Source organism: Ctenopharyngodon idella, chromosome 4, assembly GCF_019924925.1.
Source record: "Ctenopharyngodon idella isolate HZGC_01 chromosome 4, HZGC01, whole genome shotgun sequence".
In the NCBI taxonomy this organism is placed as follows: Eukaryota; Metazoa; Chordata; class Actinopteri; order Cypriniformes; family Xenocyprididae; genus Ctenopharyngodon; species Ctenopharyngodon idella.
Genome location: NC_067223.1, coordinates 1310322 through 1335782, shown reverse-complemented (window position 1 = coordinate 1335782; position 25461 = coordinate 1310322). Strand labels below are relative to the sequence as shown.

Genomic DNA, 25461 nt, shown 5'->3' with positions numbered 1-25461 from the left:
CCACTAATCAAGATTGTAATACACACACAAACAGAGAGGGGAGAGAGAGAGATATATATACACACAGACAGTGACACAGACAGAGACCCACACACAGACACCCCCCACCCCCACAACACACACACACACACACACACGCACACACCCAAGTGAACCTGAGGTAGTATGGGGGAGGAGAGAGAGAGAGAGAGAGACAGAGACAGACTGAGAAGATCATTTTAAACCAAAAAAAAAAACATCTAAATTGTGACATAAAGTAGTCTTTGATAAATGTTTAAATATACCTGCACAAACAGTATGAAATAAAAACTAAATCATTCTTCTGTCTATATAAACTATTGATCTAGTGCTTGATTTATCCAACCCTGTTTAAAAATAGGTATATGCTGCCCTCTAGTTGTTACTCTATGTATGATATTTATCCATTTTTCAATCAAATATAATTAATCTATTTTTAACTTACACATGCTTTTTAAATTGAAAAAAAATAAATAAAATGTGTTTATTTCAAACATTTGTATTATTCTATATATAAATTAATTGTGTATAGTGTTTTTTTATAGAAAATATGAGTCATTCCGTTTTCCTTTTTTGACATTACTTTAATCTATCACCATGGCAACATCGTTCGAGATATCCATTATCCATTCTCAATTTAACATCTTCAATATCATAGCACCATAGTAAAAAATGTTTGGTCTGAATCGAATAAACCCCCTAGAAGTAGTAGTTTAAAATTCAGAGCCTGTTTATTCAAAAAATCCACATTCAAACCAAAATAGCTGACTTCCTGTTGGTCTGAGGTAATGACTGTAAATTTGTTGTCCGGCTTAATGAGAGCAACATGTGTGCCGAGTTTGGTGGCTGTAGGTTAAACTAACCCCCCCACTTTTGTCAAAAGGTGGCGCTATAAAGGCCCTGCTCCCCGCCCGTTTCTACGGTTTTGCCAATGTCTACTGTACGACACCGCTGGTGTGTGTGTCGATTTTCATGCAATTTGAAGCATGCTAAGAGTCTCAAAAGCCTCCAAAACGAATATTAAAATTTGATGCGTTGCCATGACAACAGTGTTTAAAATATCAAAAATCCTGTCACAGGTCTACATCTGCTGTGTATTGACATTACACTGATGAAGTTTGAAGCACATCAGGTAAAAATAACAGAGTGATCTCAAAGCATTTTGAAAGTGACACACTTCCTGCTGCCAGTTGGTGGCGCTATAACTTTGACTCACAATAGTCACATCCATGTGAAGCAGACTCCTACAACCAACACACTGGTTAAGTTTCATAAAAATCAATCAATGTATGCAGACGTTATAACACACTTCCTGCTTCCCTTTTCTCTGCAATTTTTCATCATCAATGTCTTGACTTCATGCTGACCAAGTTTGGTGGTGATCGGATTAATCACCTAGGAGGAGTATATCAAATTCCAGAGCATGCATTTTTCAAACAAACCATAATAGCTGACTTCCTGTTGAGCTGGCGTATAACTTAGAGCACGAAAGTTGTTAGGCCCGATGAGGTCTATATGTGTACCGAGTTTCATACTAATACGTGCAAGCGCGTTTGATATATGGACCAAGTTTTCGGACCCCGTTCAAGAGGGTGCTGTCGAGCCCCCCTGCCACGCCCGGGTACCAGCTTCTGCCCGGCCCTGATGGCCGCGTATTCCGATGTGTGTGCAAAGTTTCAAGAGTTTTCGAACATGTTAAGGGCCCCAAAAGTGCCAAAAACATAGATAATAATAATAATAATAATAATAATAATCCTAAATAAAACAATAGGGCCTTCAGCCTTTGGCTTTGGCCCTAATAATAAACGGAGGAAATCCAATAGGGTCCTCGCACTTTTGTGCTCGGGCCCTAAATAGCCTATTTACAGATGAAACTGACCTGCACTTGAAGTCCTGTGGCCTGTTGCATGAAGCTAGTTGAACAAACTCTGAGTTTAAGAGTAGGTTTGCAGTTGACAAATCTAGATAAATCCAACCTGGTTTAGATCAGGTTCACCTGTTGCACAACGCTCTGTATAAACTTTCTCTGTCAACTCAGGTTTAATCCAGAGTTTGCAAAGCGCGTGCACCTGAAAGTCTAACACGTGCGGCAAACAGCCAATCACACAGAACAAGGAGAACGTCAGTTTGGATTCACTTCTCGCGAGAGAGCCGCGCAATTCATGTCGCTTCCGAAAATTAAGAGATCGTTATGAAAAATATGAAATAAAACGCATTTACAAAGCAGGAATGAACACTGCTGTTGCAGTGAAAGTTTGAGAAGGCAGCTGAATTTAATATAAATATAATGAATAATTAACAGCAAATGTTGAGCAATTTTGTCTCTAAAATGTTTTCACTATAAACTGATTTAATTTGGAGCGGGAGATACAGGGGGAGTGGCTTTATTGCATCAGATACGTGTCACTTTACTCACAACTGATTGGTCGAGTTTGGGTTTGTGATCTCTAACCCAGAATAAAACCTTTTAAAAAAAAAAAAAAAAAAAAAAACGGTGAACGAAATTGCTGCTAATACAATGCTATATCAGATGTGTACAATAACAATTGTAGAAAAAAAATAACATTACGATGTCCCCCCCCCCCCCCAGCAGAGGAGTGCAAGAATTTCAAATATTGGGGTCCACCTTCATGAGCCCGAAAAAACAGAGTTTGCTCAAACTAATCTTGAACTTTGTACAACATGCCACAAATCGGCTGCCAGGCCACCGGGAATTCATTGATCTTGCTGCACTGACAGCTGCTGTGATTACAAAGGGAAAGCGTGGTGCTCCCTTTCTGTGTCATTCATTCATAAGAGACGTTGTTGTTTTTCTTAAGATTTTTTGAGTATTTCATACTTAACATTGACAAAATGTATTCTTAAACCTAGTTATTTTATAATGTTTAATATTTAGTCAAAAACGAAGTGAAAAACTATTAGAGGAAAAGGCTGATATATGCGTAAATAAATGCTACTTTGCCGCCACCTGCTGGTTAAAGTCTTTTTTATTTTTAAATAAGTGTTTTCTATGAAATGTTGAATTTCCTACATTTTTAAACATTCGGTTTCACAATGGGGACAATCTCAAAAGGATAAACAAGTAATGTTTGTAGTCATCACATTAAAACTAATATTTGAAGTGCTGGGGGAAAAAAATGCGTGTGCATGTCTAATTACAGACACTGCGTTTTTAAACGGTCCCAATAGCTTCGTCTTTATTGCAATCAATAAAACTGGTTTATTGGCAAATTAGGTAAATGTGCTAACTGCATTAAAATATGAATACAACATTAAAAAGTCAACCATTGATGGTTTTGTGTCGATGTACAGCGACTACAGAATGAACAGCTAACAGTTCACAGGAAATGCCCGAGCTGGCTTAACGACAACCAAAGTAACCGTGCATATAGCCTATTCTCCCGCCTCCCGGCTCTACGGATGGCCAATCCGCCCCTGGATACATAATTTATAATAAAGACTTTATTCCATAATAAAGACAAATTATCAAATTTGATTTCATGGTGACTTTAACAAGCATATATTCTTTACGTCTTGTGGAAAGTGATTTTTTTTTTTTTTTTTTTTTTTTTTTTTTTTTTACATTTGCAAATTTGCATAAATCACTTCCATTGTAATGAATTGCAGAGTAAATAAAGGGCTTAACTTGTATTAAACACGAAATGTCCCTTTAAGCAATTACATTTTACACTTTACATTCTTCGCAAAACAAAAATGTGTCCACCTGCACTGCACAAGTCAGCCCAGCACAATTCAAACAAAAAAACAGCGCAATTTGAGTAGGTATCCGCCCAATCTGGCATCCCTGTCTTTACGTGATGCTTTGCGTGACTTGCGTCAACAGTGGACGGAAACAGAGAAAAACTGGACTGGTCCTGGAATACACTTGGAGTGGAATGGCATTCTTGTGGTATGAAATTGTCATTTAATAATGTGTGCAGATTACTAGTATTCCAATGAAATAGACGCGTTTTCTTTATTGCCACAATGTGGCGGTGGAGAGCTTTTTTTTGCAGTTATGGGGACGTGTCTCTCTCATTCATCATGGTAAATTACGATTTTACAATTTATCTAAGTAAAAAGTAATTATATAGAAAATGTATGCCCCCTAAGAGAGTTATAAACGACCTTTGCTGGTGTAAGCACATAAACATCTGTGTCAAAGGTAACATTTCGTCATCAGCATTTAGCCCACGAGCAGCACTTAGCCAGGGATTTAGACGACAGATAATTTCTTATTATTAACACTAATTTCCTTGAGGTAATATTTAAATAATTTGGATTAAAACACTTTTCTTCTTTCCGGGTGGGTCTCACTAAACACCTCCGAGCACAACTTCAGCTGTCGCATGCCAAAATTGTGATGGTTTTCATTCAGTTTTCTATTGTGGTAACATGTTGTGAAGTTTTCGGAAAGTGAAGACCATAACTGCGATTTATCATATGTTGTTCTTTTTGTTGTTTCAGACATCATTTCTGACCTTACGCTGTTCGGATCAGTCTAATATATGAAACCCATCACAGAAGAAACGCCTGATCTAACCTTATCGGACTATATCATGTTGGCACCTGTTAGGTACGGACTTCTTTTCTTCTGGCAAAACCATAAACTAATGCAAAATCATAAACTAACATCCTTTTTGCCAATTATTTAAATTTTTTCAAGGACAGTTTTGGATAATAACAGGTAACATTAACCATGGTTTATGTACAGTCTATGGCATTGCTGTGGGAATACCACGGTGTGGTTGATTTCACAAGTGCTTATCGCACCACTGTCAGTCAGCTACCAAAATGCATCATTTACTTACTTTAACATTATTCCTCTTTTTTTTCTTCTTCTTCTTCATTTTTTTTCTTGGGTGTGTGTGTGTGTGTGTGTGTGGAATTACATGAAACATTTTATCTTTTCATTTCATGACAATTAATGGTGACTGGATATATTAAGCTTCAAAAGGATGGAAAAGCACCACAGAGCTATCATAACAGTGGTCCACATGACCCTTGCTTTATATTCCAAGTCTTCAGAAGCCATATTGTGTGAAGAACAATAGGAAATTGTTGAAACAAAGTTATTCACTAAAAATCTTATCATCCACAGAAGCTACATTATAAATCTGTTTATTTCAAATTGCAGTATAATATATAAATTGGCTACTGAATATGCAATATGTATCTCTCTCTTACTTATACGACCTCTGGATTGTGGGGGAAACCGGACCAACCGGAAACTGATGCCGAAACGGGGAGAACATGCAAACTCCACTTTATATATCAACCATTCAAAAACCCATGTCAACCACAAATTTAAACCAATATGTCAGTGGAAGTGTATACACTTACATACCTTGGCTACTCCATATTTGAATTACTGCCATCCAGAAAACGGTTCAGGACATTAAAATCGATAACAGAATGATAGACTTATATGCCAGAGCTGTAGCTTCCATTACACCTTTTTCACAGCAGTGAGAAGAAATTGTGAGCTCTCCTTTAAATATTCACAGACTTAGTAAAGATCTGTGACGCACACACAATGTACTAATGATTCATGACTAAACAACATTGGGCACTAAAGTCACTTTAAGGACATGCAACTGTTCAAATGTGCTGCTATGGTTTTTGTACTGCTTTTACTTATTTTATTGATATTTACTAAATGATTATGAGTATTGCTCTTATTTAGTTTTTTCTTATTTAATTACATCTAGAAGCCAAATAGAGTTTCACTATACCTGTGTATAATGACAATAACGGTTATTCTATTCTACACGACAATGCAGTTTAATAGAGAAAAATTACATTGTTCAGACACTTTTCGAACTCTCATTTAATTCTGTATAGGACTGTAAGCACTGAGAAAGGGACATGTCCTCTGCTGACTGTCCAGCCCACTCGAGCGCTGGTGGACGAGAAGTTTCAGATTATCATAATGAATTTACTGCCAAATCAAGAGGTGACACTACACTCTCTACATCAGTCAGAAGACAAGGACTTCTGGGAGGCGTTTGGACACTACATCAGTGATGAACACGGAATAGTGACAGGTGCGTAATGCAGTCTAATGCATGACCCTTACAAAAGTTACCACAGTAAACAGAGTCCTTACTAACATACACCACCATTCAAAAGTTTGGGGTGGGTGAGATATTATTTTATTTTATGTTTTTGAAAGATTCTTTTAAGGGTACTAAGGCTTCATTTATATGATCAAAAATACAGTAAAACAGTAATATTATGAAATATTATTACAATTTAAAATAACTGTTTTCTGTTTTAATCTATTTTAAAATGTAATTTTCTGTGATGGATAAAGCTGAATTTTCAGCAACCATTACTTGAGTATTCAGTGTCACATGATCCTTCAGAAATCATTCTAATATGCTCATTTGGTACTCAAGAAACATTTCTTATTATCAGTTGAATATGATTCTGCTGCTTAATATTTTTGTGGAACCCGCAATACATTTTTTTCCCAGGATTCTTTGATGAATAGAAAGTTCAAAAGAGCAGCTTTTACTTTGAATATAATTTTTTGTAACAATTTAAAAGTCTTTACTATCACTTTTGAGCAGTTCAATTCATCCTTGCTAAATAAAACTATTCAAGAGAACAATTATTAAATAGCAGGAGGTTGAGGTTGTGGAATCATATACGTATCTGGATGTGTGATTGATAAGTTGAATATTAATTTCAACATCTGTTCTGTCTATTTACATTTCCCTCTGTTAGTAGTAACAGGTATAAACATTTCTTTGTTCCCACTGCTATTTCTCTGTTAAATTTTGGCATGAGGGGAGTAAGGGGAAGTAGGTAGTTGTTTGGGCCTGTTACTGTCTTGTGTAGTTTTTTTAATGTTGTTTTTAATGTATTGTAAATTGTGTTTTTTGTGTGGTGGTTTTGCTGCAAAACCAATTGCACTTCAGGGACAAGAAAGAAAGAAAGAAACTATGTTTTCCATAGTGAATTGTTGTAAGGGAGGTAATGAATGGAAATCCCCAGCCTGGCCAGAAGGTAATCTAGCTGATCAACTACCTAATCTACCTTTAGCTGGATTTTCCAGCTGGGCACAAAAATATACTGTCACTGAATTCACAAGTTTATCATTTTGCAGAGTAAACAATGATCTAGACAATAATAACATAAAACATTGTTGCTGTATGCATGAATGACATGATGTGTATATATTCTGTTGAAATTGTAGTGGCAAAAGATGTAAGTTTGGGAGGCACCTATGAAGGCACAGAGCAGATGGGGTTGCTATGGAGCATGAGGCCCATACCAGGAAGTCGATCTGGACTCAGGTAACTTCGATTAGACTGTTCTCGCTGCAGCCAGTAGCGCAATGATGTACTGGATTAAATCCAATACCAATTCCAATACACTGATGTCAATCATTTGACATGCTGATTGCCTGCACAATGCTACAACAAATACTAACCCCTAATCCTACCCTACACCCTAACCATAACCTGGTTAGGGAGAAAAAAAACATGCATCCATTACGTATTGTATTTAGTCCAGTACGTTATCGCAATACAGGCTGCAGCGAGGACATATTTGACTTAGACTAGCAAAATCGCATGGTGTGTTTTTATTGCTGTTTCTCTCACAAATTTTAAATTCCCTTTTTCGCCAACTGAATCCAAATTATTAGATGTAAGTCTTATTAAAAGTCATCACTTTCTCATGTATTCTATTAATCTTTCCCTCCGGTCTCTTTCATTCAAGGTTGCGTAAGACAAATGTTCTTACACCGATGGTAATTCACATTTCAGTATACAGTGGGCATCTATCTCAAGGTTTCAGCGAGATAACACCCCTTGCAACTAGCGTCACAGAACGCTGGTACGTTGCACCAGGTGTGGAGAGGGTGAATGTCAGGGAGAAAGGAGTACGAGGAACTTTATTTCTTCCTCCAGGTATATACACAATGATGAAATGCTCATAATACATTAAAAATACATGCAGTGATTAAAATACACCTCTTATATGATACTAAGGTTTATTGATTCCTGAATTAACATTTATTTTGATAATTTTTTTTGCGGGGTACAAAATCACAAAAATGTTAGTGATGTAACTGCCTGATATTATTATGAAAAAAATCCTCATTAAAATAATAAAGTTCTTGAAAATGAAACAAAGTAGAAAAAAAGTATAACAAAACTGCTTCACTTAATTAGTATTTGAAAAAAGTTTTGTCTGCCAAATAAAAGTAATGTGGCACAGCCAACAAAATCATGTGGTAAAAAACAAGGCATCATTGTCAGGTTTATGCTCTGTTACATGAACTCTTATTTTTAAATTCTGTTCTGTTTCATTTAGTTCCTGTTTCCCTGCTCTGTTTAGTTTAGTTTACTTGGTTTCTTATGTTCACCTTAGTTTCTTTTTTTTGCCCTATGTATTTTTGTTACCCTATGTATTCCTGTTCATTCGTGGCACATTACAGTCATAGAGAGGACCCCTGCAGACCCTCATGACTGTGTGTCAAGGTCAATAATTTTACATTTTTATGACGAGGCAAGTATAGTTCAGGTTGTAAAATGTCATGTGAATTAATATATTGATATGAATGATATTTATAAATACTATTTTACCTTGAAAAAAAGTGTGTACACTCAAGGTGTTTTTTTGACCTCATAATTAGTTAAAATATTATGACTTAATATTCCAGTGAAATGGTGACGTATGCCACACTTGCCAAACTAATTTTTTAGTCCGCTTAAACCCAGCCCCTTTCTTACAATCGACTGCAGTCTCGCATTTAGATCTGCCTTCATCCAATTAACAATTGATGTATAGTCCCTGCTCTACATTTTTTTTTTTTTTTTTTTTTTCAGTAAGTCATTTCACTCAGGATGCACATCACAATATGGAAGAAAAGATTTCATTAAATCACAACTTTAAATTACATTGCTTGTAAATAACTTACTTTGTATTTTTTTTTTTTTTTTTTTTTTTTTTTTTAGGCCCAGGGCCATACCCAGGAGTGCTGGACCTATGGGGAGGAGGTGGCGGTTTGGTCGAGTATCGTTCCGCTCTGCTTGCATCTCATGGCTTTGCATCTATGGCACTTGAGTACCTCGCTCCAGAAGAGCTGAGAACAGCTGATGTTGATGTGTCGTACTTTGAGGTAATTCAGAACTTTTGACAGTCGCCTAATGTGGACCAAATTTAATATGACATCTTTGCTGATCTTCACCAAAGATGTCATCAACCTTTGTCATTTAATTTGTTACACATGCATTGCGTTTGTTTCCAGATGAACTCTATATCCCACTTACTTTGTATATACATTGTTCCTGTAGAAAGCATACCAGATTTTGCAAAATCATCCGAAGGTACAGAAGGATCGTATGGCAATGCTTGGGCTGTCTTTTGGAAGTGCCATCACACTCAGTATGGCAGTCTACTCCAAAGTCATCAAGGTTTGCTTGACCTGCTTACACACATATACAGTTATCTACATTTTAAATGCAGCTTTTTAGTATTTAATATCATTTTACTGTCTTGTAGCCCCAGTGCTGTGTGTGTATCAGCGGAAGTCATGTGGTTCCTATTGATAAATCTCTTTTTGAAGTCTTTGAGGAGATAAAAAAGTGAGTGGATGTTAAACATTAATTCACAACCTGACTGAGCCTCATTTAAAGCAATAGTAATATAGCAACAGTAGTAATATATTCTTTATTTCTCTCCATATTTATTTATATTGTGAATGAACAAAAATTCAGGAACTGGCAAGGCACTTCCTGACCAATAAAGTAGGGAGCTGATTGAAATACAAACACATTATAACTTAGTAAAATACAAAAAACTTTGAAATTTACTGAATGGTGATATTTGACCTTTTCTGCTCACTATTAATTTTGTCTTCTTATCAGGCTAATTTAACAAGTGCCTGAGGACCATAACAAGTCCACTCATATGACATCCTACAATTTTGGAAATGGAATGGGATGTTTCAATAAAAAATAATGTTTATTGCAGGCATATGGATAAGGTACGTTTCAATGAAGAGAGCCAGGTAATACAAAGAGACATCATCTTGCCGATTCCCTCAGACCCAGCTCTCAAGGTGGATGTGAGTATAACTTTGACATTGCTTTGTTTATACAGTATATATTGTAGTTTGTTTGCATTTAATAATAATAGTTGTTATTATTATTATTATTATTATTATTATTTGTAATGTCAGGTCTCGGTTTTTAAATGCACATAGGTTGGGAGAATAAAGTGTCCTCTTCTATTGCTGAATGGTGGTGATGATCAGAACTGGGCTTCTGTTGAATCTGCTGCAGATGTGAGTCATATATATTTCTTTTTGCCCAAACTGACTTACTAAAAATTTAAGATTTCAGCAGATACAGCAAAAGGACAACTAATGTAAGACACTATTAAAGGATTAGTTCACTTTAAAATGAAAATTACCTGAAGCATATTCAACTTAAGAACAAAAAAAAGTGTAAAACTCTAGCAGTTCAAAAAACTTACTCTATGTCCAACACCTTCCCTATTCAACTTACGGAAAAAGCTTAACTGACACAATGCCAGTAATGTTTTTTCTGTAATTAGAATACAGAAGGCAGTCTGGTGGAAGCTAGATATTTTACTTCATAACTTGTTAAATATGGATATTTTTTTACACAAACGCATCACTTCACTTCAGAAGGCCTTTATTAACCCCCCGGAGCCGTGTGGAGTATGTTTATGATGGATGGATGTGGATGGAGACACTTTCTTCAGCTCATACTCGTTGATCCCACTCACTGCCATTATAAAGCTTGAATGCGTCAGGATATTTATTAATATAACTCCGATTGTGTTCATCAGAAAGAAGAAAGTTATATACACCTAGAAAGGCTTGAGGGCGAGTAAAACTTGGGGTAATTTTCATTTGAAAGTGAACTTATCCTTTAACAATATACGATATTAAAGGAATAGCAACCCAAAAATGAGAATTCTTTTCATTGTTTTTTTTTTTTTTTTTTTTTTTTTTCCAGGATTTTTTCTTTTATAACAGTGTTGTTATTGATTATTAAAAACTATTACAAAATATTTAACTGTATTTACTAAATATTAAACTATATTAATAACTATATATTAAAATCATTAAAAAATATTTTTGTTAATTGAAATAAAGCTGAAATAACAAACAATGTAAAAATTAGATAAAAAAAAAATAATAATAACTTTAATACAAATTAGAAATGTTGCCTTGACTACTAACTGAAATAAAATAAGTTTAAGTTAAGGAACTAAATTATTAAAATAATAAAAAAAACTAATTAAAATGATAATTTGAAATATATAAAAACCAAACAGTTTTGGTTACCATTGAATTCCATTGAATGAACAAACATAAAAGGCTGAAACATTTCTGAAAATATCTCCTTTTGTGTTCTGCAGAAGAAAGTAAGTCATACATGGAAGGCTTTAAGGGTGAATATATGATGACAGAATTAAAAATTTTTGGTGAACTGTACCTTTAACATGTTGTCAAACTCAAACACCACTATCAGTATCTACATGAAATCTAATGCTAAATATGTTTTAGTTTATGTTAAGATTTATGGGTCTGTGAAGAAAAAAAAATAGAATTTGCATTTAATTTAGAGAACTATTTTGGGAGGAAATAGACTCAGGAAGCCACTAAGACACTTGCATTTTTTTCATCTTGTGGCTCAGGGCTTCCACGCTTTTCCATACATTTACAGTGAATGGGGGAGTTGAGTTTTCAAGCATTAAAAAGGACAAAAACAAGGCATAAAAGTAGTCCATATGACTTGTGCATTATAGTACCTTAGTGATTCAGGATAAGACAAAAACACGGTTTGGAAAATGGATTCATGATGTACTTGCTCACTATATAAATTTTGTAAATTTCAAACACAAAAAGTTGCTTTAAATTTGGCCTTTTTTAAAACCAGTTGGCAACATAATGACAGAATTTTCATTTTTGGGTGAACTGTCCCTTTAAATAAATGTGGTGTAATGTTCTTAACTATGATTCAAGTGGTCTGTTGTGAATTGGGTCTTTGATTTGGATCTTTTATACCCAGATGGAGATGATGATGGAGAAAGCTGGAAATCGGCACTTGTTGACAGTCCTAACGTATCCTGATGCTGGTCATCTGATTGAACCTCCGTACTCACCTCACTTCCGAGCAACTAACTTCATGCTGCAAAAAATGAGAGAGAAAAGTATGCAACCTCTTTGCATTTTTCATATAAATATAGCATATTTAGAACTTTTTAATTGTGTAATTTGTCATTTGTTTGAATATACATCTGAATGTAAGTTGTTATTGTTTCTGCAGTTGTCATGCTATGGGGTGGACAGACCAAACCGCACGCTTACGCACAAGAGGACGCATGGAATAAGATATTAGCATTTCTGCGGCAGCACCTCTGCTTGAGTTCAAACTTTACAGTAAAGGCCAAACTGTAGTTCTGTCATTTACAACACTGATATGAGTTCAGCTTTATTTCAGATGCTTCTAATTGCAATGGTAATGTTCATAATGATTGCCACCACTGTTACATTATCTGTATCGGTATCTGTAGTAAATAAAAGTGGACAATAAGTATTACTTTTTATGAAATACATTTAGTAGAAATTATACATAATGCATTATTGATGTTTGCAGTAGCAGTGTATATAAATATAGCATTATTACATGGTTTTGATAACACTTGATTAAAGGAATTACAAACAGTTTAGGTTTAGGCAAGATTTCTTCATTTTTTTCATTTTGTACCCTCTTTCTAAGCATGGCTTTAGTTGATTTCATTATCTAATTTTTTTTTTTTTTTTTTTTTTTTTTTAAAAGAATGATTTCTATTTTCTAAAGTGAATATCATAATTATTACATAATTATGATGGTCAGTATTTTAAACAAAAGAATTGATGCAAAAGCCTTAAGATTTTAAAATATTTGAGTGATTCTGTAATTGCTTGAAGTAAAAAGTTGTTTTTGCCATGTCCAATTTCATGTTTTTACATTTACAGATCAGTTGTGGATGAATAAATATGCTGTATTAAAATACTTTTCTTTTAAAAAGTGTGAAAGAATGTTAATTGTTTTTATTGTTTGTGTTTGAAGCAGAAAAAAAATGATATTTGTTGGTGTATTTGATTTTTGAAATTATTGTAAAAAGGTCCAAGTCATTTTTAATTTATGTTTTTAAAGATTTGTACTTGCTTTTTAAAGTAAAACATAAAAATAATGTTCTTTGCTAGTTTTAAATAACTAGTTTTACTAACATTACCTGTAGTGACGTCGCCAAGAGGTGATTGTGATGGTGATTTTTTTTTTTTTTTTTTTTTTTTTTAATTTATGATGTTTCACATTATTCATACGCCAAATTGGATCAGAAAGTGTGTGGAAAGCATAGCCTAAAAGTTTAAGTTTTAAAAACACGTGTTCTCTTTCATTACGCTGTTTTTTAAAAAACAAGAACGCGTCCTGTGTTGCTTGGAACCGCGCCAATGATACCCAAAAATGCTGTTCGCGCTCGCGCCTTAAGATTCACTTTTATTTAGACATACTGCCCCAAAATGCTATATTGGTAGGCAGCTCACACGGATTTGAGACACCGCCAGATTGGTTTGGCGTAATACAGGGTTTGTAGCAGCACTATACGCGTAAATCAGCGTTGTTTAATCTCATGGGCGGGAGCTTCGCTTCTCCCACGCTCCACACACAGTTATTCAGCTCTGGAAAACACTGCTAGAGAACAAGAGCAACGATGTGGACTTTCCAGACTACAGCCCTAACGATATGTAAGTTTTGCTTATCAGTATTCTTCTAAATAAATACAACTGCCATCGGTTTTCATTTGTTACAGCTTATGTTTGACTTGGAGTTTTATGATGTCCCAGATTTATTATTGTTTTTAACATTACCAGATGTTTTTGGGTTTGGGTTCTGTAAGGCACCAGTACATGGAGTAGCTACAAAGTTGTTTGTGGTGCATAAAATTCTTAACAGGATTCAAAACAAATTTTAGTTCTAACCTGAAAGTTTATTTTACTTATTATTTCTATTTTTTAAGAATAAAAGTTGGGAAAGAAAGGTCCAGTGTGCAGTATTTGTGAAATGTGGTCCAAAATCAGCATCCAGTATAAACTTATTTAGGTTTGGTGTTGCATAGTGTCAAGTTTGATGTCTTGAGTTCTTACAAGGATTTTTAGTTCTAATCTGACACTTTGTTCTTCTTCTTATTTCTACTTTTAAATATAAAAGTAGGGGAAGAGTGGTTCAGTATGCAGTATTTGTGAAATTCCATTTTGTCCATAATCAGCATCCATTATAAATGTCAGGTTTAGTGTCTAAAGGTTTGTGTGCATCCCATCCGATTTCCCGCATGCCACATTTAACGCTCCATCAGGTCAATAAGCGTTCCCATGTGATATTCATTTCAGTAATTAGGAACAGACTCTACTGTAACCAGAAGCCAAAATGATTAACCATGTGCATAGTTCACACAATGTTTCAGTGATGTAATAGTTTACAAATTAAAATGAAATAGAATGTATTAGTTACATAATTATCTTACTGTTGATCTTTATAGGGGAGCCCAGGGCTAGTTGTCACAAGGGTTGAATCACAGTGACATTTTGAATCAAAATCCAAATATGCAAATACTTATTTTCTCTAGCAGTGGATTTGTATGTTTTGCTATTGGGGCATGTTGTCACAGACCAATGCTTGTTCAATCAATCAATCAATCTATCTATCTATCTATGGCTAGACATTAATGTAAGTGATTATGCAAACTGAACAAAAAAACATACCCTCAGAAATATTCACTGAAGCAATATGTGTGACAACTGGCCTCAGTCTCCCCTATAAATGAACTTTCATTGTACTTTTATTAACTTCTCTGGTTAGCATTTAAGTTTAATCGCATTTGTAATGCCACTCAAAGTATTTTAGCACAATGTGATAAATAAAATCAATATGATTCCCCTAGCCATTGCTTTGCACACCCTGGCACAATTACCTGATCACAATGACAAGTGTGCAGAGGGGAGCTGTTACCCCTCTACAGGTGATTTGCTGATAGGGAGAGCACATCGGCTTACGGCCTCCTCCACCTGTGGACTGAATGGACCGGAGACATTCTGCATCGTGAGCCATTTGAAGGTAATGCAACAAACCTAAGTCATGTATTATCAAAGTCAAACATGCAAATATATCACATATCCCATGATATGTTAAATTGGTTTAAATACAAAATACTGATAAAAACAATATGTATGTGAGAAATAATATAGGATAATGAGAAAAGCACAAAATTAAAATGTCCAAACGCATTTCAGTGATGACAATTTTAGAGGGTAATTTATTAATTTTCATATAATTAATGTCACAATTCATCAATTATTAAAATAGGCTTATTTTTCTTTATGGACAATATAATTTAATGTGAAATCATGTGACGCTTAAAGTTTTTGTTAGTAAGTAAAACATCCAAACGCATTGCAATAACCAATTTGGGGTAAGGAAATCTGATTGTCATGAAATGAATCACAGTAAATCAGTTCTAAAAAATATGTTTATATATATATATATAAAAACATATTTTTTAGAACATATTTTTTGTATTTATATATATATATATATATATAAACATATACACACTCCATATAAAGATGGAGTGTGTAGCTTTTCATTTCTTAAACAATCATGTAGGAAGACACATCATGGCCATATTTCAGGATGACAATGTCAAGATTCACCAGAGTTAAAATTGTGAAAGAATGGTTCAGAGAGCATGAAGAATCATTTTCACACATGAATTGACACGTCTGAGTCCAGACCTTAACTTCATTGAAAGTCTTTGGGATGTACTGGAGAAGACTTTACAGAGTGCTCACCTCTTGCATTGTCAATACAAGATCTTGACCAAAAATTGATGCACCTCTTGATGGAAATAACTTCACAACATTTATTTCCATCAAGAGGTGCATCATTATTTGGTCAAGATCTTGTATTGACAATGCAAGAGGTGAGCACTCTGTAAAGTCTCCTTCAGCACATCCCAAAAACTTACATTGAGGTTAAGGTCAGTGCCAATTCATGTGTGAAAATGATTCCTCATGTTTCCTATTAAAATGACTTTTTTTTTTGGCCGAGCAGTGTATATATATTAGTTTCTCAGTTATTATCTCCATGTCTTGTACATGGCATATATATCCTAAAAACATCTGTGTGATTTGATCATAATCTTTCTATATGTTGTTGGGTGGGTAACACAGCATTCGTTTTTTCTTCCCACACTTATATTCACTGTCTGATAAACAATCGGATCTCTGTGTGAAGAGTATGTGGTGGGAGGATGAAGGACCCTGTCAGATGTTCCAGATCCCCTTAGGCCACTGTTTTGCCCTTTACACACTATCTGTGTGGCCTTCAGAATAAAAGTCTTACTGTAAATGCCAACAAGCGATATGCTTGCAATCTGAACTGTGCGTAGATTGGATCTGGAACGCAACAGCCCAACACATCTAGCACACGCAATTTTGTTTTTCAGGATTTGTAATTATGAGATACTATCAAACCTTAAAGGAATAGTTTACAGAAAAATGAAATTTCTACTCAACTTTATGATATTCCAAATCCTTTATGACTTTCTTTTTTCTGTGGAGCTGTTTTCCTTATAATGAAAATGATCCATTAAAGTATCATTAATTAGTTTATGGCTTCATGTGCTATATTTCTTTTGAAGTTATATGATATAGGTTTTTGTGAGGAAAAGACCAAAATTTAAGTCAAAATCTTGCCCTCTGCCATTGATTTCAAATATCATTTACACTTAAGCATATTCAAACTTGCAAGTGGACTTCAGAGAACCCATGGCATTTGTCATAATTGTGAATAATATTTCAGAGCTTCAATGGGAGGGGATATCATCAGTATCAATATTACAGCAAAATCCAGACACGGTTAAATTACTTAATAAGGCTATATAGAATATAGCAAATTATATAACAAATATAGTCATTTAGATGCCTTTTATAGTGTGTTTTGTCCATTTTGGAGCTCTGCAGCACCAGTGTCTATTCACTTTCATAGTATGAAAAGAAAACCACGAAAATAAATTCTGAAAGTTTTTATGTTGTTTTGCTTGACCAAGTTAGTTAGGTTTAGCTTGTATGAGTTTTGCTGTGTATATAAGAGTTTATGCTGGTGAGTCATGTGCATTAGAGGGTGATAATAACAGGTGCACATCCAGAACATCTGGATTCCTGCTGTCCGCATGAATGTGTTTTTCATTCCGCTAACCCCCAAAAGACTATATGTCTCACATGCTCCACTAACATCTGCATCTCGATCTCTGTCCATTTTCAGGAAAACAAGTGTTTTGAATGCGATTCCCGACGGATGTACAGTGAGTTCACTAACCCCAACAGCCACACCATTGAGAATGTGGTGACAACCTTCACTCCCAACCGCCTGAAAACCTGGTGGCAGTCTGAGAACGGTGAGTTCTAGGCTCAGACTTACGGAAATAGCTGTGTTCAAAAGTTAGATCTCATATGAACTTTGCTATTCATATTTGTATGGCTCTATATTCTGACTGTATGCCAGCAGTTGTCTCATTTGTGTGTATTTTTATCAGGAATTTTAAGAGGAAACGCCTGAGACAAAGTTGAAACTTCAAGGGATAGTTTACCCCAAAATTAAAAATCTATTCTATATCTACATATCTATTTTGAGAAATGTTTTTTGAACATAGTCAACAGTCACCAAAATTGTTTCCTTACCAACATTTTTCCAAAATTTTACCATAATGTTACCAAAATTTATTCTTTTGTGTTCCAAAGAAGAAAGAAATGCATAAGGATTTGGAATGACATGAGGGTGAGTAAATGATCATTCATTTTTGGGTGAACCAACCACCACGGAATGTAAATGAGACTTCCAAGTCTCCAGAGCTATCAAAGATCAATAACATTTTTCACATTTTTCAACAACTTTCACTCACATATTCTAAAGATTAATAATATACACATTTATATGTCACAATTCTCATATCATGAGTCCCGAAAGAACATACTGTGTCTCATGGCAGAAATTTGGATAGACAAATAGAGAAAGGGATGGAGAAAAAGGAAGCTCAGAAGAAGAGCTGACAGGAAGTAGTGGGAATGAGAAAGTGAGAGCTGGGCGTGGGAAACAGCTGGCCTGCTTTCTCCCTAGCGACTGGTTTCAACAACAGTCACGCTACCAGACTCAATCCACGGGTGTGGTACGGCATCACTAATTTATGGAATTTATGACTTTGGATGCTTTATTTGACACAGTGCTGCACTTTTGTTATGCCCTTTTTCCCTGTAAATGTAAAAAAGAAAATGTGAACATTATCTATAACGTTTCAAGCATGTTCATTGTGATTTTAAACAAAAAAGTACTTTGAATTCACATGAATGTTTTTTGGTCAACAGTGGCAATAGTTTACTTATGGACCACTTATAATGTTAGTGAAGTGTTCTTGCACTTGTAATTATTTAGTTTTTCATGACTGTTTTCCAATATCTGACTAATATAATTAAACTGACATTTTTGCTACTGTACCTTTAAGAATATAATATGTAGATTACCTCTTTGTATGGAGCTCTAAAGGGACATGTTAATGGAAAGAATTTTCATATCTTCCCAGCTTTTGCATTCTCTTTTGCGTTCCCCAGAGGCACTTTGTGTTCGTTCACAAAATGTTTGTGTTCGCTACCAAAATTCTTGCGGTCCCTGAGAAACTTTGCTTTCGCTTGCAAAACTGTTGTGATGGAAATTATATGTGATGGGAGGAAAAACTATATTGTTTTTTTGTGAATGAATGCCAAGTTTCTCAAGGGAACGCAGTACATTTTGCAAGAGAATTCAAAAGTTTTTAGAGCAAATGTAACAACATTGAATAAAGCAATAAGCCCCAAGAAGCCGTGGTTTACAGTCAGGGCCGTCCCAAGCATCCTTGGGATCCTTGGGCCCCCTCAGTCCGTTTGCGATCGTGTTTGTGGTCCATTCGCCGTGGTACAGTCGCACCGGTTGCACCACCCTAAGGACAGCCCTGTTTACAGTGAATTTAGAACAGTCTGTGTAGCTATTACATTGAATGAGAAATGAATGTTGTGTCTGTTAAAAGTTTACTTAATATATAGTACAGTATGAATGCAATTCGGATGTACTACATCTGCCATGTTGTCATTGTCATGTGACCTACAGCGTCATTTGGGTTGCCAGTGTCTAATGGATGCACACTTTAAAATCTCAGCAGAAGTAATAGGTCAAGAAGTAATAGGTCCAGTTAGATTTCGCCTGCTGTTTTATAAATACTACAAATTCTGACATACTACCAATTTCATGTAATGTTTTGCACCTACTATATACTAGGGAAACAAACCTATCCGGGTGCAGGAATGTTTTTTTGAACTCGAGAGGAAGTTTACATACATGACAGTGAACTCTTTTGTTTCAAAAGATCAAGGAGATTTCCTTTGTTCATGAAACAACCCACCGTCTTTGATATTTTGAGTTAGGAAACTATTCGTGCCAGATTCCTTGGAGTGAACAAATATTTAAAGGGTTAGTTCACCCAAAAATGAATTACATTAATTACTTACCCTCATGTCATTTCACACCCGTAAGACCTTTGTTCATCTTCGGAACACAAATTAAGATATTTTTGATGAAATCCGAGAGGTTTTTTATCTCTCATAGAAAGCAAGATAATCAAGGTCCAGAGGTACAACCTTAATGTTATGAAGCAATGATAATACTTTTTGTGCACAAAAACAAAACAAAAATAACGACTTTATTCAACAATATCTTCTCTCTTCTGTCTTACTGCTATGCTGTTTACATCCACCACTTCCAGGTTCTACGCCAGAACACCGACTCATTATTGGCCGGCTCCTGCATCAGCAGCACATGTATGCGTCGTGCTGCTCATGTTACAGCTTCGGCCAATACTGATTCGGCGTTCTGACGTAGAACCTGGAAGCGCTGGGCGTAAACAGCATAGAAGATATTGCTGAATAAAGTCGTTATTTTTGTTTTGTTTTTGCACACAACACGTATTATCGTCCCTTCATAACATTAACGTTGCACCACTGTAGTCACATGGACTATTTTAACAATGTTTTTACTACTTTTCTGGACCTTGAATGATGGTAATTACGTTGCTTTCTATGAGAGATAAAAAAAAAGTCTCAGATTTCATCAAAAATATCTTCATTTGTGTACCGAAGATAAACGAAGGTCTTACGGGTTTGGAACGACATGAGGGTGAGTAATTAATGACAGAATTTTAATTAACTTAACATATTACTATGCTTTTCTAAAACTGTATTAAAAATAAGTACTTATGTTGGACTCGATAGCCTCGTGGTCAGCGCTCCAGCATGTAGCGCGGTTGTACCTCATTCATTTCTTTCCTCACTCATTTATTCATTCCCCTCCATCAGGAGTTGAAAATGTGACTATTCAGCTGGATTTGGAGGCCGAATTCCACTTCACACACCTCATCATGACCTTTAAGGTGAGACACTCTCTCACACACATAAACACACAGAGCTAGAACACAGTCTTGTGGAATGTAGAACATATGTGTAGATATGTTTGAAGTTTCTTCAAGTCCAGAGCTGCATTTTTCAAAAAAGCATCATAAGCATATTGTAGAAACCTTTGGCAACAGTGGTGTCTATGATCTACGTTAGATATCTTCTTTTGGGAAAATTTTGCGTTTTTTTTTTGTTTTTACAGGATCCGAGCCTCAGTAAATTTAAACTTTTTGCTGTTTTCCGCAGACCTTTCGGCCTGCAGCCATGCTGATTGACCGTTCTGCAGATTTTGGGCGGAGCTGGCAGGTGTACCGTTACTACGCTTTCAACTGCACTGAATCCTTTCCGCACATCCCTCTCGGGCCAATCAAAAAAGTTGATGATGTCATTTGTGACAGCCGCTATTCTGGCATTGAGCCATCAAAAGGGGGCGAGGTGTGTGATATACATGCATATAGACAAATATATTGTACATAAAAGTGCTTATACATACTATTTAAACAGTATCTAGATACTTGTAAATAAATTAATAAGTCACTGTTCTTGTGTACTTGTGAACAGGTCATTTTTAGGGTACTTGATCCTGCATTTAAGATTCCTGACCCTTACAACCCACATACTCAGAGTAAGTAATAGCACATCACCACAGCAACTCTCTTGACCAAAAGAAAGCTTTGTGGTGCTATTTGTGCCTGACAGTTTCACTGAAATTTATTTTTTAAATGATCATTTTATTTGAACCTTTCACACAATTATTTTTTTCCTCACCTCAATCCCAAAAAATGCCACTGAATATGGGCTCAACCCCCCAAGACAGCAACATAGTCTGGCCCAGATCCGGCCCACATCTGGTACATGTGGATTATACGCGGACCAGATGTAGACCGGATCTGTGCCAACACTATGTTGCTGTCAGGGCCCATAGACTTTTGGGGCCACTGTGGGTCCCCTCCCCAATATTCTTATTAGTGGTCTACAAAAAAGGCGTTTTCGTTAGCCAAATTTATGAACTATTACCTATAGACTTAAAAAATGTCCAACAGTTATTTATCAGTACTAACCCTAAGCTTAACTCCACAGTGCTACAAACTGTCTGAGTATGTTCTACATTTGAATTTGAATTTACTTTGCGACTGTTAAAAAAGTATGTTTTATATGGTATGAATGTGTGTAGTATGAATGAAATTCTGATGTACTGCATCCGCCATGTTGTTACTGTCATGTGACCTACCAGCGTCAGTTGCATCGCTTCACTGCCATTCATAAATCCCCTTCTGTGGCCTCATGGGATAGTAAAGTGTCAATCGAATGCGCACTTCAGAATTGCGGCGGAAGTAATAGGTCATCCGGGTACTGTTTTTCGAATACTGTGTATTCGGACATACTAATCTTTTGGCGTACTGTTTTTCTCATACTTCATAGTAGGGAAGTATTCGATTTCGGACGCAGCATTGGAGTCTGTACTAATGAGCTGATGAGTTGAATCAGGTGTGTTTCTTTAGGGAAACATCTAAAATGTGCAGTGCAGTACTCCAGACTTGGGAACCACTGACCCAAGGGGACATAGTGATGGAAAAATACGAGATTGGAGAAAAAACTATATTTAAATAGTTTTGTGCTTACTTGCAAAACTTTTGCGTTCACCCAAAAAACGCTGTGTTTGTTCGCAAAAGTCTTTTCCTCCCACCTTATTTTTCCATCACCAGTTTAGCAAAAAAGTTTCTCGAGGGAAGGCAAAAGCATTAAAATATTAAATACATTTTCCTCCCATCTTATCACAGAACGTTTTTTTTCCATTCCAATGCACTACTTTTCCATTGTTTTTCTATGTAAACACACACTAGACGGACGTTTATGACCGTTCTAAAAATGCGGCGCTCAAGTTCTGTGTGAACAAGCCCTAAATTTGCTCCGTTTTTCAATTTGATTCCATTTTTCTGGAAATAAGCAGTACACTATGAATTTTGCTGTAACAGAGTTAAACTACTGAGCTTGTAAAGGCTATATTAAGTGTAAACGTAATGAAATACTGGGAACATTTTAGGTTCCTTGCTCAAGGGCACCTCAATCATTTCCTGCCAGTACTGAGAATTGAACCCACACCTTCAGGTTACCAGTCTGACTCTCTAACCATTAGGCAACTAATGCCCCAACTATTAAACCTACAACTAAACCTACAATAACCACTTGTGTAAAAAAAGTTGTGAAGTGAATTAGAAAAAAAAGTATGTGTACATTGTCTGACTACTGATATTTCTTTGCGTGTCTGTTTGTGCATACAGACCTACTGAAGATCACAAATCTGCGTGTACGTATGGAAAAGTTGCACACTCTAGGTGATAATCTGTCTGATGACCGAGAAGAGGTGAAAAAAAATTACTATTATGCTCTCTATGACATGGTCGTCCGTGGCAACTGTTTCTGCTATGGCCACGCCTCCATGTGTGCACCAGTCGGCACTGAGGCAGGGGTTGAGGGCATGGTAAGTAAACGCAACAACAACAATCATAAACCAATCACTCGTGCTGCTCACCTGTGTGTATGTGCGCAGGTTCACGGTCATTGCGTGTGTAATCACCACACTACTGGACTCAACTGTGAGGAGTGTGAGGACTTTTACCAAGATCTGCCCTGGAGACCAGCAGTGGGCCGAGAGACAAACGCATGCAAGAGTACGACAAACAGCCCGAAGTTAATCACAAAAAATAAATTAGATCTATTATATTATATTATAGTCAGATGCCATATTGAATATTATTCACTAATCTGGTGTTTTTTCTTTTTCTGTCATTCTCTCAGGATGTGAGTGTAATCATCACTCAAGTTCCTGTCACTTTGACATGGCAGTGTATCTGTCATCGGGAAACAGGAGTGGAGGAGTATGTGATGACTGTCAGCACAACACAGAGGGCCAATGGTGTGAGAGCTGCAAACCCTTCTACTACAAGCACTCTCACAGAGACATCAGAGACCCCAGGATCTGCGAGCGTAAGTGTGTTTAAAGGGTTAAAAAAATTAATTACTCACCCTCATGTCGTTCCAAACCCGTAAGACTTTCGTACATCTTTGGAACACAGATGATAAATATTTATATTTTTAATGAAATCTGAACGATGTCTGTCCCTCCATAGACAGCTACACAACTACCACTTTGACGATTCAATAAGTTCATAAAGAAATCGTAAAACTAAACCATATGAATTGAGCGGTTTAGTCCAAATTTTCTGAAGAGATTCGATTGCTTTATATGATGAACAGATTGAATTTACCCTTTTTCACATATAAATATTCATCAACTCACACATCAGTTGCTTGACCTGCGAGAACCAGTGAGGTTCATTCTTGTGTTATGCAGCATGTTTGTTCTCGCGTGTCAAGTAGGTTCAGTCCAGCTTCTGTTTATATTCGCTGATCAATGTTTATATATTTATAAAAGCCTAAATTCAATGTTTATCATATAAAGTGATAGTGTCTCTTCATAAAATTTGGACTAAACCGCTCAATTCATATGGATTAGTTTTACCCTCTCTTTATATACTTTTTGAAGCGTGAAAGTGGTAGTCGCATTGCTGTCTATGGAGGGACAGAAAGCTCTCAGATTTCATTTAAAAATATCTTCATTTGTGTTCTGAAGATGAACAAAAAGTCTTATGGGTTTGGAATGACATGAAGGTGAGTAATTAATGACAGAATTTTCACTTTTGGGTGAACAAACCCTTTAATGCTCTCAAAATGGATACATTTTGTTCTTATGCAGAAAGGAAGCTGTAAAGTGTTATTATATGCATTACTTGAAGGGATGTTGTGATGAATGCAGTTTAATAACTTAATTCAATTAAAATTCAGTTAATTATTAATTAAATTGAATAGTGTATGTATTTCTGTTTAGCCTGTGACTGTGACCCACGTGGTTCTCTGAACGAAGGCTTGTGTGACAGCGCTACGGATGTTCTAAGAGATATGATTGCTGGCCAATGTCGCTGCAAAGCTAATGTGGAGGGACAACGATGTGACCACTGTAAAAAGGGACACTATGGCCTCAGCGACGACCCATTAGGCTGTCGTCGTGAGTAAATACACACACATATACGCAAACAAACAGCTTGTTTCATGTTCTTTCAAGCCTTTGACCTCTGAAAGACTTCCTGTTTTCTGTAGTCAGTGTGTATGATCATTTTTGTCTTTCTTTTGTGTGTGTTTGTGGTCCCAGCATGCAGCTGTAATCCTCTAGGCACACTCCAAACAGGAAGTCCTTGTGATATTCAGACAGGAAGCTGTTACTGCAAACGCCTTGTGACTGGACGAAATTGCGACCAGTGTGTGGTAAGAGAGCATTATGAGTATATTTGTTTTGGGTTTGTGTTTTTGTGCTTGTGCATAACACAGTTTTCCCTTTCAGCCTCAGCACTGGGGTCTCAGTAGTGATATGGACGGCTGTAGACCATGTGACTGTGACATCGGCGGGGCTTTGAATAATGAGTAAGTTACCCGTATCAGATTTGTTAAAAAAAAAATATATATATTATTATAAATGTATTTATTCAGGCCAACATAAATATTCTTCCATAAACTTTGTTTGCTCTGTAGTTGTTCTCAGGAGACAGGGCAGTGTGCTTGTAAGGAGCATATGTTTGGTAGGCGTTGTGACCAAGTGCATTCTGGGTACTACGTTGCAACACTGGATCACTACATTTATGAAGCTGAAGATGCTTCCTTTGGACTGGTAAGTGTCACCCAGGAACACTTGTCCTCATTCATGAAATACAAGCAGAATCCTTTAGATCCAGATCCATTAGTTAACATAAGTTAAAAGTGCAGTAAGAAATTTATGAGAAACGCTGTTGGTATTTGAAATCACCAAAACAAACATGCCC

General features: G+C 36.0%; 2 protein-coding genes across 7 annotated transcripts in view; both read left to right on the top strand.

The window, feature by feature from the left end:
- The first annotated feature begins 3771 nt into the window (after window positions 1–3771).
- On the top strand, window positions 3772–13082 carry LOC127510952 (peroxisomal succinyl-coenzyme A thioesterase-like). 6 transcript variants are annotated; one of them, XM_051891134.1, is made up of 12 exons: window positions 3772–3928; window positions 4486–4594; window positions 5863–6065; window positions 7223–7322; window positions 7750–7940; window positions 8991–9154; window positions 9330–9449; window positions 9538–9620; window positions 10009–10102; window positions 10241–10321; window positions 12081–12222; window positions 12339–13082. In XM_051891134.1, exons 2-12 carry the CDS (start codon window positions 4527–4529, stop codon window positions 12467–12469), a joined length of 1377 nt encoding a protein of 458 aa, XP_051747094.1. In that variant the 5' UTR covers window positions 3772–3928; window positions 4486–4526; the 3' UTR covers window positions 12470–13082. The 6 variants fall into 6 exon arrangements, with proteins under 6 accessions (XP_051747094.1, XP_051747095.1, XP_051747097.1 ...); XM_051891135.1 differs by having other exon boundaries at window positions 3916–4065; XM_051891137.1 differs by lacking the exon at window positions 3772–3928 and adding an exon at window positions 4069–4183.
- A 326-nt stretch (window positions 13083–13408) lies between these two features.
- lamb1b (laminin, beta 1b) overlaps window positions 13409–25461 on the top strand; it is a 29141-nt gene continuing 17088 nt past the window's right edge. The window contains 13 exon segments of the mRNA XM_051891133.1: window positions 13409–13804; window positions 14998–15170; window positions 17379–17511; window positions 20492–20565; window positions 20834–21022; window positions 21149–21212; window positions 22870–23069; window positions 23139–23259; window positions 23387–23575; window positions 24477–24653; window positions 24798–24910; window positions 24987–25066; window positions 25175–25310. Of these exon segments, the coding sequence (XP_051747093.1) occupies window positions 13771–13804; window positions 14998–15170; window positions 17379–17511; window positions 20492–20565; window positions 20834–21022; window positions 21149–21212; window positions 22870–23069; window positions 23139–23259; window positions 23387–23575; window positions 24477–24653; window positions 24798–24910; window positions 24987–25066; window positions 25175–25310 (1683 nt within the window). The 5' untranslated portion in view covers window positions 13409–13770.

Coding starts and splice junctions, on each gene's coding strand:
- LOC127510952 (XM_051891134.1), top strand. CDS start 4,527: ATGAAACCCATCACAGAAGAAACGCCTGATCTAACCTTATCGGACTAT. Junction 4,595..5,862: donor ATCATGTTGGCACCTGTTAG/GTACGGACTTCT, acceptor AATTCTGTATAG/GACTGTAAGCACTGAGAAAG. Junction 7,323..7,749: donor GGAAGTCGATCTGGACTCAG/GTAACTTCGATT, acceptor CTTTCATTCAAG/GTTGCGTAAGACAAATGTTC.